The following is a 13,664-nucleotide window of genomic DNA, read 5'->3' as shown; positions in this document are numbered from 1 at the left end:
CAAAGTTGCCTTTTCGCTAACGCTTCTCTGCCGCTGCTTTCCGCCGCCGCCCTGCGACACCCCGGCAGCGGGACGGGATCTGCCGGCGGCCGTCACCGCCGCTCCCGGCCGGTGCCTTCAGCGCTAAATGCCACCGCACCCCGCGGCTCCGCCACGACGTGTCCCCGCGACGTGTCCGTGGGAGGGGCGGGACACCCCCGGCGACACCCCCCCAACACACACACACACTCACAGCCCCGACACCACACACACTCACAGCCCCGACACCACGCACCCACCCCCCGCGCCCCCGCGCACACACACACACACACACACACACACACGCGTGGCGGCAGCGGGCGGCGCCGCCAGGTGCGCCCGCCCCGTCGCGGCCCCCGGGGAGGGGCGGCCGCGGCTCCTCGCCCCACCCCGCCGCGCCGGGAGCTCGCCGCCCCCCGGCTGAAGTCCGGTGCCGCCGTGCCGCGCCGTGCCGTGCCGGGGGTGCCGTCACTCGGCGCTTCCAGCATGCTCCTAAGATGGCGGTAGCGGCGGCGGGCGGCGGCGGGGGCGGCCGGGCGCAGCGCAGCGGCTGGCTGGAAGTTTTGGTGCGGGAGCGGTGGCACAAAGTGCTGGCCAACTTGGGCGGCGAGGCGCTGGTGCTGAGCGGCGAGGAGCGCCCCGACGGGGCGGCCCACAACGGGCTGGGGGGCGATGGGGCGGCGTGCCGCGGGGCCGAGGGCGGCGGGGGGGCGGCGGCGGTGCGCACCGCCTTCACCGACCCCCCCGAGCAGGTGCCCGAGGCCGTCTCCAACAAGAAGCGGTGCGTGAAGGTGCTGAAGCAGGAGCTGGGCGGGCTGGGCATCAGCATCAAGGGGGGCAAGGAGAACAAGATGCCCATCCTCATCAGCAAGATCTTCAAGGGGCTGGCGGCCGACCAGACCCAGGCCCTCTACGTGGGCGATGCCATCCTGGCCGTCAACGGCACCGACCTGCGGGATGCCACCCACGACGAGGCGGTGCAGGCGCTCAAGCGGGCCGGCAAGGAGGTGCTGCTGGAAGGTAGGGGACCGGGGGACGGGGGGCGGCCCGGCCGCCGGCACGTCCCGGGGCGGGAGGCTTTGGGGCAGGTCGGCTCGGCTGCCGAAGAGGCGGCGGAGCCGAGCCCGGGGCGGTGGGATGAAGAGCCGCCCCCCTGCTTCTCGTCCCGCTCCTCCGGGCGGCTTTCCAGCCGAGAATAGTTTTATTCCCCCCAGCCCCGAGCCGCGCCGGGACTCCCGACGGCGTGAGTTAGCGTCGTAGCCCCTCGGGAAGGGACGAGCGGGCTGCCGGGGACCTGGGCTCGAACTGTCCGTCCTCCTGTCAGCCGCCGGAGCCCACCGCAAGCCCCGTCCGTGGGCGGCCGCCGGAGCCCCCCGCAGCCCCGTCTCGTCCCGGCGGCGGGTCGGTTCCCAGGCTGAGGGGTGACGGTGGGAGCCTGGCCCACCCGCGCTGGGGCGAGGGATCTTTAGGATCTGCCGCCTGGGCGTTTTGACGGCTTTTTAGCCCACGAAAAGTGTGGGGAGTAGGGTGCCGGGAGAGGAGGGGTTAACGGAGTGCAGGAGCCCCCGCGGGCAGTAAGCGAAGGGCTTGGGGGACTCTTCCCCAGCCAGCTCGAAAAGCCCCGAGTTTTGTGCGGTTCTTCCTTGCCCCCTTCCCCCACCCCACTCCCGACTAGGGAAAAGGGGGGAAAAGGGGCTTGAATGAAGCTGGCGGTGCCTCGCTGACACGTGAACCATCCCCGCAAAGCAGCGACTTTCGTTTCCTTGCTCAAGGGTGACAGAAACAGTTTTGTAAGAAGTAGCGTTAGGAACCGAGCCCGGCGTAAGGAGCAGACGTTGGTGCGTGTGGAGGAGGCGTGGAGGGAGGGTGTCCCCGGCAGGGTCCCCCCCAGAACGGGTGGGATGTTGGGGAGGGCGTGAGCCAGAAGCAGAGCCGGGTTCCCCAGGACAGCGAGTTCACAAGGTGTTCACAGGCGTTTCATCCTCCTCTACTCACAAGGACTAACTGACGTGCTCCACCTGAGAGAACGAACAGCTTCAGAAATGCCCTTGGCACGTGTTTGATAAAGGGATTGCGTATTTCCCCAGCAGTTCATTTAACTGGAGGTCAGTGGCATTTGAGGCATGCTGCTGCGCCTTCTTCCCCTGTGCCATCGCCTTCCTCCGAGCTACGGTCCCTGTAGCCCTTCGGTAGCGCACAGGTTTTCACAGGTGTCTTTTTGGTGCTTATTCTGAGGAGCAAAGGAGGTGTACAAGCAACTATGGCATAAAGCGACAGAAAAAGTTTGAAGGGGAGGGAAGGTGAGAAAACATCAACTGCAGTAGTGTACGCTGAGAAACTATTTGATGTTGTCGACATGACAGTGAAGGAGTTAGTGTCCCGTGAGGATTGAAGAAGCTGAGGGCAATTGCATCTCCCCTCCCTGCCTGCCCAGCGCAGCTCCCAGGACCAAAGTGCATCTCGTTCCAGGCGAACCGCTTACGAAAGTACCTGTGAAGTCTTAATATAAACTTCTCCTTGAGGTCTGAATTGAGGCTGTTGCATCTAGATTCTGTCACTGGTTTGTTTACGCAGTTTAAGGTCTCCTTGGGGTGCAGGCCAGGCAAAGGCTGACTTTTGGTGGGATCTAATGAGTCATGTATATAAGTGCTTGCAACAGTCTCCCTCCCTCTGCGCGGTGCCTGCAGTAACAGCACCTGAACACGCTGCTGCTGTATGAGTCTTAAAAAAACCTTCATTTTTCTTCCCAGCGGTAGCGAAGATGAAGCCGTTTCAGGTGGACTCTTAGCACCCTCCTTCTCTCCGCTCCTTTCACCATCGCGGCTATTTTCTTGCATTCCTCTGCTCGGTGAAGGCTGACGTGCCGCAGTGGTTGTTTCTGCGTCTGAGTTTGTAATTTGTAAATCGAGAGCATACTTCAGTAGTCATCCCTGTGTCAAGTTAAAATATTCTGACGCTGAACTCAGTATTTTGTCCTGCTTTTCTCTTGCTATTTCAGTGGAGTAACCAAAAGGAGAGCTGGCCGCAGCATTGCCCCGGGAGGTGCTACTCCTTCAGTGGGGAACCTCTCTACCTGAATGCCTTCTGTAAACAGGCAGTTTAAAACAATTCCCTGCCATTCAATTTCCCACTTTGAAGCTCCTTCAGCAGCAGCACAATCTAAAACGGTAGTTTTATTACTAAAGGAAGGAAAATCCAAAAATGGTTATTTTTCCCTTTAAAGAGAGAGCGCCTTGATTTTCCTTTCCTTCCAGACTATAGGAATTTGCCGTTTCCTGACTTCTTAGAGAGTTATATATTGCAAAAAGCAGCCTGCGCTGGGGCAGGGCGAGACCCCTGCGCAGCTCCTCTTTAGGATCTTTCTCCAATTAACAGAGCAAGGACAGCGTGTGTTTCCAGGGTCAAAATGTAACCTTTACATTTTCAGGGAGATTCTGAGACTTGCTTGTGACTTCCAGAACCAGGAAAGATGAACTTGCAAAGGCACGGCAAGGTGCGAAGCAGGAGGGGCGCATTTCAGGATGCCGCAGGGTTCTGGGTGTCGCCCAATGCGTTCTGCCTTCCTGGAAAGGGTCTTATGGTTGAGTATTTCCTAGAGGTTATCGGCAGTGACGATGCGGTCAGTATGGCTCAATACACCCAACATCAGAGTGCTGGAGCCGGTCTGTTATACTCCTGAAATTGCTTGCTCAGTGAGATGAGGCATTTACCAGCTCAGCACTAAACTGTAGTCTCTCCGGCATTCCTGTGCAGGGAGGAAGGGAGCGAAAAATCCCTCCCCAAGCCCTCTGCACCGTGCGTGGTCAGCAGGGCTGGCACTGGCGGGGGTGGGGTGGCAGGAGGTAGAAGGTCTGCGAAGAGGGGAAGGGATGGGGCAGTGCTTCATTTTAACTTGTCCCTTTTGCTCCATTGATCATCGTCTCTGAGCTGCTGGGAACAGAGATTATTTGCAGGAGGGTTAAGGGTGGCAGAGCTGCAGGAGCTGTGCTGGTGTGGGGTGGCACGGCTGTAAAGCCCCGTGGGATGGGTCCTATTCTGACAAGTTTAATAGTCATCCTGGGCTGTTGTGTCCTCTCATTTTGCACCCTGTCTTACAGGTCTGATCTGTGGGGCTGGCCAGGGTGCCCTGAAATCAGGTAGGATTTGATAAACGGAAGGGAAATAAGTCAACAGGTGACGCTGCCATAGGAGGACCTGTAAGAAGGTTCAAGAGGAGAAGGAAGTGATGGTGAGGAGGGCTTGAGCCCCAAGAAATCCTCCTCTCTCCTCATCTGCAGGGATGGACCTCTTCTGCTCGCAGGGTTTGATTTCCTATGAGATTTCCATCACGGCTTGGACATGGGTGCAGGGGAGCAAAGCAGCCAGTGAGCAGGGGCAGGGGCAGCATTAGTGTTGGGCTTGTTGGGCCCAGGTGTTCAGTACATCAGGACGGACCTTCTCACCAGCGTTTAAGAACGCAAAGGATTTCCCTACGTGAGAGACGAGGCAGCCTCCTTGTACAATGCGTATTTGCAGGCAGCTAAAATTATGACAGCTAGTGTTTGTACATATAGTTTCCCTGTGGTTCGGTTACATTGGGTCTTCTTAAATAAGCACTTTGGAACATCAGGCAGCCCCTCTTGTGCGGTGTGAGGCACATTACATTCAAGTGACTCTCAAGACACAAAAGGTGTTTGTTTTAATCAAAGCATCCTAGATGAGAGCAGTCCCTCGGCATGCTCTGCAACCGAGCTGGTTGTGCTTTACTCGTATTCTCTATGTGTTCGGTAAAAAAAATGAAAAATTGAAGTAGCCTGTGCTAATGTCAGGCAGGACCCCTCTGCATGATGCTGTATTTGGATGTGGAAGAAAAAAAACCCATTAGTGTGTTTTTTGCAAGCTAGCTGCAGGATGTTTTTTTAGATTGCATCACTTCCTAACTTGTCAAATGTGCGTGGACAAGCTTCTGATGATGGTGGTGGAAGATATGTAGTGGGAAAAGGAGCATCTTCTCAGTGTTGCCAGAGTTTGTTATTGGGTTTGAGAGATTCCCAGTTAAGTTAACACAATTGCAAGGCAGGGGTTACAGCTCCCTGGAGAAGTGGCTCTCGGAGCCTCTCTGGGTTTGCAGAAATTTCCTGCAGAGAGGCAGCCCCCTGCCTAGTGAATTTTAGCATATGGACAGTATACTATAGTCCTCTTCTGTAGCCCTCTTGGGACTAATCCACAGCTTTAAAGCAACGTAACAATAAGCAGGGTGCAATCTGTACTGTGGTAACGTGTATTATCTTCCAAACAATATTTCTGTAAGAACTGTACGGATTCTCCCCTTCCTACCCTTTTACAATTTTCTTTGGATGAAGCAAAGCGATTCTGCCTTTGTGAATTACGTGTTGAAATAGTGTAAAATAGGCCCCAGCTACCTGTTGGCTGTATTTTTCTATCTTATCTATGTTTTCGTATTTCTTTCAGTGAAGTAGTGACAACAGGAGATTTCTGTGGGTTAACAAAAATACAATATTTACCCAAGAAAGTGTGTCTCTTGCAAGCATAGGGGAAAAATGAGGCACAGGGCACTTAACAAGTGCCTACGTGACATAGCTACATACTGCAGTCAGGGCTGTAAATCTCAGTGATTGCAAATTGTATGCATAGTTATTCGCGCTTCCAGTAAACGTATGGAGAAAACACTTCACCTTTTTTCCTTTTTTTTTTTTTTTTTTTTCCTGGTGCCAGCAAATACGCACTTAGGGAAATGCTTTGTACTTAAAGGCCACACTGTGTTTCACAGCCTGTGCAGCTGCCCTTGGCACATAGCGGTTTGAAAGTGAAATTGAAAGGGAAAGGAGCAGGTAATCTTATTCTCAAGAATACCAGGTCTAAGCAGTCCTCGAGAATGTCACTTTTGATTGTTTCAGCTGCCTGTGGCTGATGGGGAAGCTTGAGTGGGAACACTTGATGTGTCTTTCATTGATTAGATTAGATTACAGGCTAATTTAGCAGTCCAGACAGTCTGTATCACCTTTCACTGATAAGAATCAGTACATCCTCTTTGCAGCAAATCTGGTACAAGTCCTCCTTCTCAGTTACTGTAAAGAAAATAAGGCAGTTGTGGGTAACACATTCCTGGATTTATTTGGACCAAGTGCAGCATACCCCCTCAGCCCGCCCACCTTGGAAATCATATACTAAGTCCTGTAGGAGGGACTTAGTACCAGCGCCTTAAGGGTGCTTAGAAGATTAAATATGTCTAGGGATCTGGGATTCAATTGCACGTACAGAGTCTACATGTTAAGTATCATTAGGAAAAAAAGCATTTTTTAAAATCCCAGCAGTAATTCCTTTGTGGAAAATCAAATTGAAAACTTGGTATAACTCTTTGAAGAATCTTTAGACCATTAGACAGAGTAAAATTGAAAGCTGAAGGCTTTTGCTGTAGTTAATGAAACTATGTTTGTATCTTAATTTTGCCATGGCAGGTGCCTTTTCACTTTCCCACCCTCCCAGGAAGGTGTTTTCACACGGGTGGTCGCCAGCAGCGTCGCCTGCCCCCATCCCTGCCGCCCGCTGGGCACTCGCTGCACGTCCATCCCGAGGGAACTGCTGAGGAGTCTCCGTAATGCAAACCAGAGTTTGGATTTGGGACAGCCCAATACAGGTGCTGATCCCAATGCGTTGAGAAGGATTTTTAAATTTTTTTTTTACTTTCCTAATCTCACTGTTTTCATAACACAGGGTGTGGAGCTTCTCCTGGTAGTAATTTATCTGTAAATTTAAGTGTAGCATCCATTTGTGCGCATTGACAGTTCCTAAGTGTTGGAGAGATTACCATATCTATTTGTAATCTGTTCGAGTGGTCACTTACTTCCAGGCTTTAAGAACACATTACTTCCATTCCATTTTTCTAATTTAGATTTCTGATCATAGGATTATTTTGTACTTTATTCTGCAAGATTATGTTGCCATGGCTACTTGTTAGAATTGCTACAGCTACTTCAGTAGAAGGAAAATTGGAGGAAACAGTAGTTCAAGAGAGCAATAGCATACATCAATGAGCAAAAAATGATGGGAACAAAGCTGTCCCAGCAGTGCACTCTGGTTTTCCAAGTCTGAAAAAATTCTTCAAGCGTCTCAGAAAAATAGTGAGGAAGGGATGGTAGCAGTGTTTCTAGAACACGCAAAAAGTCTTTTAATTATATATCGTATAGGATTAGTGAGTGGCCTCTATAACGTAGTTTTGATGGCCTTGATGTGGTGGGTGGAGGTGAGTGAGGTTCATCTCTCTTACCCCCTCCCAACCCCCCCGTTGGTCTCACTACAGTGGCTGGTGCAAAGTGAGCTTCGCTTGGCTCAGCTATGTCACCTCTCCAAACCTTCAACTATGTCAAGCAGAGAAAAATACTGCTGTCAGCATAAGCCGTGCCTGTGCCCAGGGTCTTTGCCAGGACATCTGTACTGGGAGCGATCAGGGAGAGCATCGTACTGTTGTGGCGGATTGGGAAAGAGCTGGGACTCTGAATAGTAGGAATAAATAGCCTGTTTTGGCAGAGGCACAAAGCTCGTTGTAGAGATGGGAAGGAACATCAGGGGAGTGGCAGCATTCGGTACATGCCTCGCGGAGCGTCTCTGCAAGGAGGGGGTGAGAAGATGTTCGAGGTGAGGCATGGCTGATTGGGGCTAGAGAAGTTTGTGACAAACTACAAGGTACGTAGAAAGTGTGCAGTGCCACTTGTCGCTCATGCTACATGTTGGAAGGTGTGTTATGAGCCTCCGTCACGCTCTTAAATAAATGGCTGTCAGCTGCTATTTTGCAGGACCAAGAAAAGTGCTCGGTGAGGCTCGGTCTGCATGCTTTAAAAGATGGCTAATGGCCCTGCCTTCTGTGCCTTGCACTTCTGGAAGAGAGAGGATTCATTGAAATGATGGCACCCAGCCTCTTGCAAAATCTGAGTCCAGCAATACTGAGTAATGAACCAGGACACAAAAGTTTTTTACCTAACTCAGCTTGCAGGACAAGTTGGGAAAAGACAAAATTGGTTTGTCCATCATCCACTTAGATATCAAAGCATACTTTTCTCTAAAACGTAAGTTAACAAACTTGCTTACAACAGGTTTAATCAGCTGTGACTGGTCCTTCAGTTTGCTTCACCACTAGATATTGCCTTGCTGTTGGGTTAAGTTTGTTCCTTCACGTAAATTAAATTAAGGGACATAATTTCTGCATAACTGTTTGGCAGACTTGAATTTCCGACTGCTGCTACTGTACACTTCTGTTACGGTCTGGTTTTCATTTTGTCTGCCTAGAACTTGAACTACTGAACTGGTTACGGCTTTCACTGCGCGTATACTAAGGGCACGACAGAGTAGGTCACTGCCAAAGCAGCACATCTGTATTGTAGCAATTGGGTAAAGTCTTCTTAATTGTAAGGAAATAAGCCAGAACAGTAGACGTGGAGAAACTGTCTCTGATTAGAAATGATTAACATACGGCACACTCCTTTTAAAAATGTTGTGCAGCTTTTTGCTGAACTGTTGGAAGTCATGCTTGTTGGCGCAGCTCTAAAAGCCGTCAAAACTAAGGCTGTGGCTGTGCTTATTCCTCACGGCTCCGGGATGTTTCCATCTAAAGATGACATTGGAGCAGCGAGTCCGCTTCAGGCAGCGCCTAGGTGAGTGACTTGTGTGTGTGTGCACCTGCGTGAATAGCTTCTGTTCACTGCAATAGCATGCTAAAAATTGGTAAATTGCTGGCATGGTGGAAGTATCTGAGAAACAGGATCCCTTTCTCCCAGTGTCTGAAAGTTAGAGACATATCATAACATAAAAATAAAATTAAAACCCTTTTTTTTTTTTTTAAAAAAAAAAGGGCAGTATCAGAATATAGATTCACTTCTAGCAGAGGAGGCACAACTTAGCTGATTTACTCCAACAGATAACATGACCTCATGGGACTATTTATCAGCCTCATGTGCCCTTTCAGAGAAATAGGGCCATTAGTTAAGCTTTATGTTCCATTTGCCATAGGCATATTCTTCTGGTGCAATACATATGTTGGCTTTTAACATAATCAAGTAGTTATGAGAAAGTATTGAAAGCTATACCATGGAAGTAACGTATTGCCGCTCTTGTCTGAGTTATTTCAATAATAGCCATTTCCAGGATGATTTACTGTACTAACACATGTGTTTTAACTGCCATTGGCTCTGATTCTGCCAGGGGAGCAGTGTGAAGGTGAAGATGCTGGAGGGGTTTAGTGTTATCCGGCACGTAGCTTTATGAGGCTGCTTTAAGCTAATGGTTTTAATTCAGGCAGTGAGAGTTTATCTGTTTATCCCGGAGTTTGGGCTCTAGTCACTGGGAAGCAGCCTGGACGGACTGAGGCGGTAGTGGGGCTGGCAGGACAGCAGTGGCAGACGTGATTTCCCTCGTAGGAGGCAGCTTCCTGTTGGTCTTACTCTTGTCGGGCAGGAGCCAGCGGATTCCTTCTCTTGCTGACGTGAAGCCAAACGAGGGATTTAATTATGGGATGTTCAGGAGTATTTTCCAGGAATGAGGTGAGAGGATTTGCCTTCAGTACTTGCTGTTTGAATTCTTTGTGGGGATTTTTTGATTTGTTTTGTTTTGTTGGGGATGCTGTGGACAGGTAAAAAGGCATCCAAATTACCATTGTTTCCCAAAGAACACGTTATCCTTGGTAACTATCTGCCCCTTTTGCTTTATTTGTCCTGTCTCATGCAGTGGCAGACTCTCCTGGTACACAGCCGCCATCAGCGATGTGTGGCTGGGATGGAGGGATGTCTGCAGAGAACCAGCAGGATTCTTGTAGGGTTACCTCCCGTATAAATACGCACCTAGGCACAGAGACACACACCATAAGATGTACTTATATACATACTTCTGTAATGAACAGCCCCAGCAACAGGCATTCCTTGTTCAGGATTTGACCATCAAATGCGCTTGAGGCCAACATGGTCGTGCCAATTTTAGGCTGCTGGGGCTGGAGAGGCTGAGCTGCTGCCCGTGTTACCCATTGGGTCTCTCCCCTGTGAGAATCTGTTGAATAAAGATGTGCTTACTGCAAGAGAAGGGGACCGAGCTTCAAGCTGGAATGACTCAGATGATGACAGCCAGCTCTTGGTGAAGAGCTCCAGGTGTTACTGCTGTGCTTTGCCTAAATTAAACCCATCTAGATTTTTGATGCTCAGGTAAATGGCCGGTCAAAGTGTTAACATAGCTCAAATTCTTCAAACAGCTGTGGAAGCCCTAAGCACGCTGGCGGGGAGAGACACAAGCAACACTTAAATCTGCCGACGCACCTGAAGGTGCTACAGATGCTACAGCTAATCTGCTCAAAGCCGCTGTTGCTCTCATGGCTTCTGCTGCCCTCTTCTTTCCAGGGGTAGCAGTTGGGTTGCAGGCTGATGCCAGGGTGTTTATAGACACGGCTCTCATCTAGCCCTGGGGACGAAATCTGTATTTCTGCCTTAAAGAAGGTAAAAGAACCTCATAGTAACTTCAGTCTTCTTCATGTTTGTGGAACGCTGGAGAAGTGTCCTTCCAAAAAGGCAGTAAAAGCAAACAGCCCTTTCATTCAGGAAGAATGCAAGTGAAAGCAACTGGTTTTAAGACGTTCCCAGTCCATTCAGTGAACGGCTGTCTGTATAAATAAGCCAGACCTAAGTGATGTACAAGGGCAGGTCATAAAGAAAACATTGCAGTAACAAACTAGTGGAATTTCCACTTAGCACATTAAAATCAACCCTGAAAGGCTCCATTAAGGAAAGCCGTAAGTTGAAGTTCTAAGAGATGGCGTATAAAATATCCCTGAAACTAAAAATGATCCTCTGTCAGTTTTATGTTTTCCTTTCACTGTGTTATATCTGTTTTAATAAACATGTGGGATAGACTATCAAAAGAGCAGCACTTTGTCTGTGAAGCCTTGAGGAAATAAATAGTGAGTCTGGGCATATTATAAATTTCACCTAATAAAAATAAACTTAAATTGATTCTGGGCTTTGCCTGTGTAAGGACTGCTATGCTAAGACCATTCTGTGTTGATCTTTTTTTATATATATACGCACATTGAACTTTTCTCCTAGGCATACCTTGAAATGTTGGTATTTAATGCTTGAGTTTTCATTCAAGTACTGCCAGAGCTTTCTGTCCATGTGCATTAAGACCCTAGAAAGGTTTCGAGGGTCACTCTCTTTAACAAAATATCGAGGAACAAATACCTTTTTGGTTTTGAGGGAGGAAAGGAAGGGTTGACTTGAAAACACACAAGTTTCTGCGGGAATACTTATGATGTTTTAATTTGAAATGGCATCTTATAATTAAAAAGAAAGCAATTTCCTTTCAAAAAGGCTCACTTGAACTTGCATTTAAGAACTTTTCTAAGTAGAGTTTTCTCTGTGGAATAGCAGAGAAAGTACCTTCCCCTCATGGAGAATGTTTGCAATCACGTCACGTTTATCAACAGGAAATTTTCATGGCCAAAAAGTTTTGACCAACTCAATGCAGTAGTTTTTTCCCATTTTGTTAAAATATGTAGTTAATTTCTGTAAGTGCAGGTATTTATTCTGTTCTTTGGAAACTTTAGACATGCTGTTCTCCTTAATCACTTTGTTCTGTTACTTTTCTATCAATTCACCCATTGTACGAAGTGAATAACGATGTATATTTGGTATGAGCCAAGACAGATACGCTTCCAGTGGAGAAGTCACAACTGATATATTATATGAATTCCTGTAAGACATTTACGTTTGATCTTTTCAGTTAGTCATAGTTCTGGGGGTACAATTCCTTGTTTCTGTGAAACGCACAGCAGAAGCCTTGAATACAGAGGGAAATGAGGAAGAAACTTCTTGAGTCTCTAAAACTTGCCTAAAATAGCTCTTCGAGGTGTAATTTTAATACCTCCTCAATGCAACAGTAAATTAAATTGGCCCACTACTTTTTTAGCTTTTGCTGTATTAAAGACTTCGTGTAGAACTGTATGTATATGAAGGAATCAAGAAGTGTTCATGAAACCACGAAGGGTAGGAAATTATTTTTAGGGGGGGATATGCACTGCATTATTTTGTTCCTTTTTTTTCCCCCCTTTGCTTTCTTTCTGTTCACTCTTGCGTTGGCTGATGTTGGTTTAGGAACGCCTTTAAATGTAGCTGTTTTAATTTCAGAGCTGACCTAGCCCTGGCGTGGGCACAGCTATAAATGTCTATCAGCAATATTACATGGGCACAAGGTACAAGTGGGTACACACAGATAGCGTATGCGTGAGCTTGCATGTGTGTTCTACATGAATTATCTTGTATCCAAGACAGAATTTGTTTGTTGTCAGCGCTATGTAGATTACTTTAATTGTTCTATGAAAATGGAAATAAATAGAGTCTTGATTATACCTGCACTGAAGGAGTCTCTGGGTTCATTCGTTTGCTGGAGTGCTTCACAGGAGGCAATTTTGGGCTTTCTCAGGGTCTGTGTTCTCCACCTGGACCCCACCATCATGTCCAGCTGGCTGTGGCCAAGCCACCAGCGGCGAGCGGGTGATGGCCGGGCTGGTGGGACAACCTGCCGTTGCTGGAGAGTGCTGAGAAAGGAGAGTGAACAGGGAGCAGAAGACAGGAGAGCGAAAGCCGCCTCCTGTTCAATTTGGCATGAATTTTCCCATTGATTTCAGTGGGATTGGGATATTTTTTAGCCGGCGATATTGCCATAAATCACTGGGGGGGGGGGGGGGGAAATGCTGACGCAGCTTTATCCTGTCTCTGACACTTACTGCATTAATTCTCCTTTACAATAATATGGATGGATATTTGGTCCTTCCTGGGTGTTGACTCACTTTGCTGGCTTCCTGCGTGGCTGAAAAGACCTGCTGGCGAGCTTTTCAGTCGAGGCTCTGTGTTATCATGCAGCTTTACTGTGCTCAGCAAACCAAACCTGCCTCCACATCCCTTTCGGCTTGTCCTTCCTCCCTTCCCGCTCCCCCAAAGCCCCACGCGCAGAAGCATTGTAAAACAGACGGGGCAGCAGTTCAGTCTCGGAGTTCAGTCATTTTGTGCAATAATAATTGATTAAACAATCGTTATTTCTTAACCTACTGTTCAGTGCTGATCACAAAGGTTGAGTAATTGAGCGCAGTGGGATCTGTGCCTAAGCTGTGGGTCCTTGTCTCAATTTAGAAAAGCATCCGAATGTTACTTCTGCAAACCTGCAAGGTTTCTCTTAAATTCCAGAGTGACAGATACTGTATCAACAGCTTTCCAAAGGATGTTTCGGGTTTTCTTTCTGGTTGAGAGCTAAGCTCTGACCTCTGCAACAGCAGAGGCACACTAAAATAATGTTTAACTGGAGCAGGAAGCAGTCATTGTTTTTGGAGACAACAAAAATGTAGTTTCAGGTGAAGGCTGGTTTGTAGAGTTATGTTTTTCTCCAAAAAGCTGCATCCAGCAGAAATTTGACCTCTTTCCTGTTGAACGGCAGTTTGTAAGTGCCCTCCCGCCCTCTCTATAGGACTGTCAATGCGTAGATGGTTCTCCAGGAGAAATCAGAGTTTGCTGCTACCTTGGTGCCGTTGCAGTGTATAATCATCAGAGGGCTTCTGGGCGTGCAGAGCACCCCAAGCCCAAAGCCTCAGCGGCTCTTCCCCCTGACCCGACAACACAACG

At 48.6% G+C, this 13,664-nt stretch overlaps 1 protein-coding gene across 1 annotated transcript in view; it reads left to right on the top strand.

The window, feature by feature from the left end:
* The first annotated feature begins 394 nt into the window (after nt 1–394).
* SNTB1 (syntrophin beta 1) overlaps nt 395–13,664 on the top strand; it is a 117,027-nt gene continuing 103,757 nt past the window's right edge. The window contains exon 1 of the mRNA XM_063327474.1: nt 395–1,038. Coding sequence (XP_063183544.1) covers nt 516–1,038 — 523 coding nt within the window. The 5' untranslated portion in view covers nt 395–515. The remainder of the gene's footprint in view (nt 1,039–13,664) is intronic.

Source organism: Chroicocephalus ridibundus, chromosome 2, assembly GCF_963924245.1.
Source record: "Chroicocephalus ridibundus chromosome 2, bChrRid1.1, whole genome shotgun sequence".
Taxonomy (NCBI): domain Eukaryota; kingdom Metazoa; phylum Chordata; class Aves; order Charadriiformes; family Laridae; genus Chroicocephalus; species Chroicocephalus ridibundus.
Note: the sequence above shows the minus strand (reverse complement) of the source record. Positions and strands in the feature narration are given on the sequence as shown.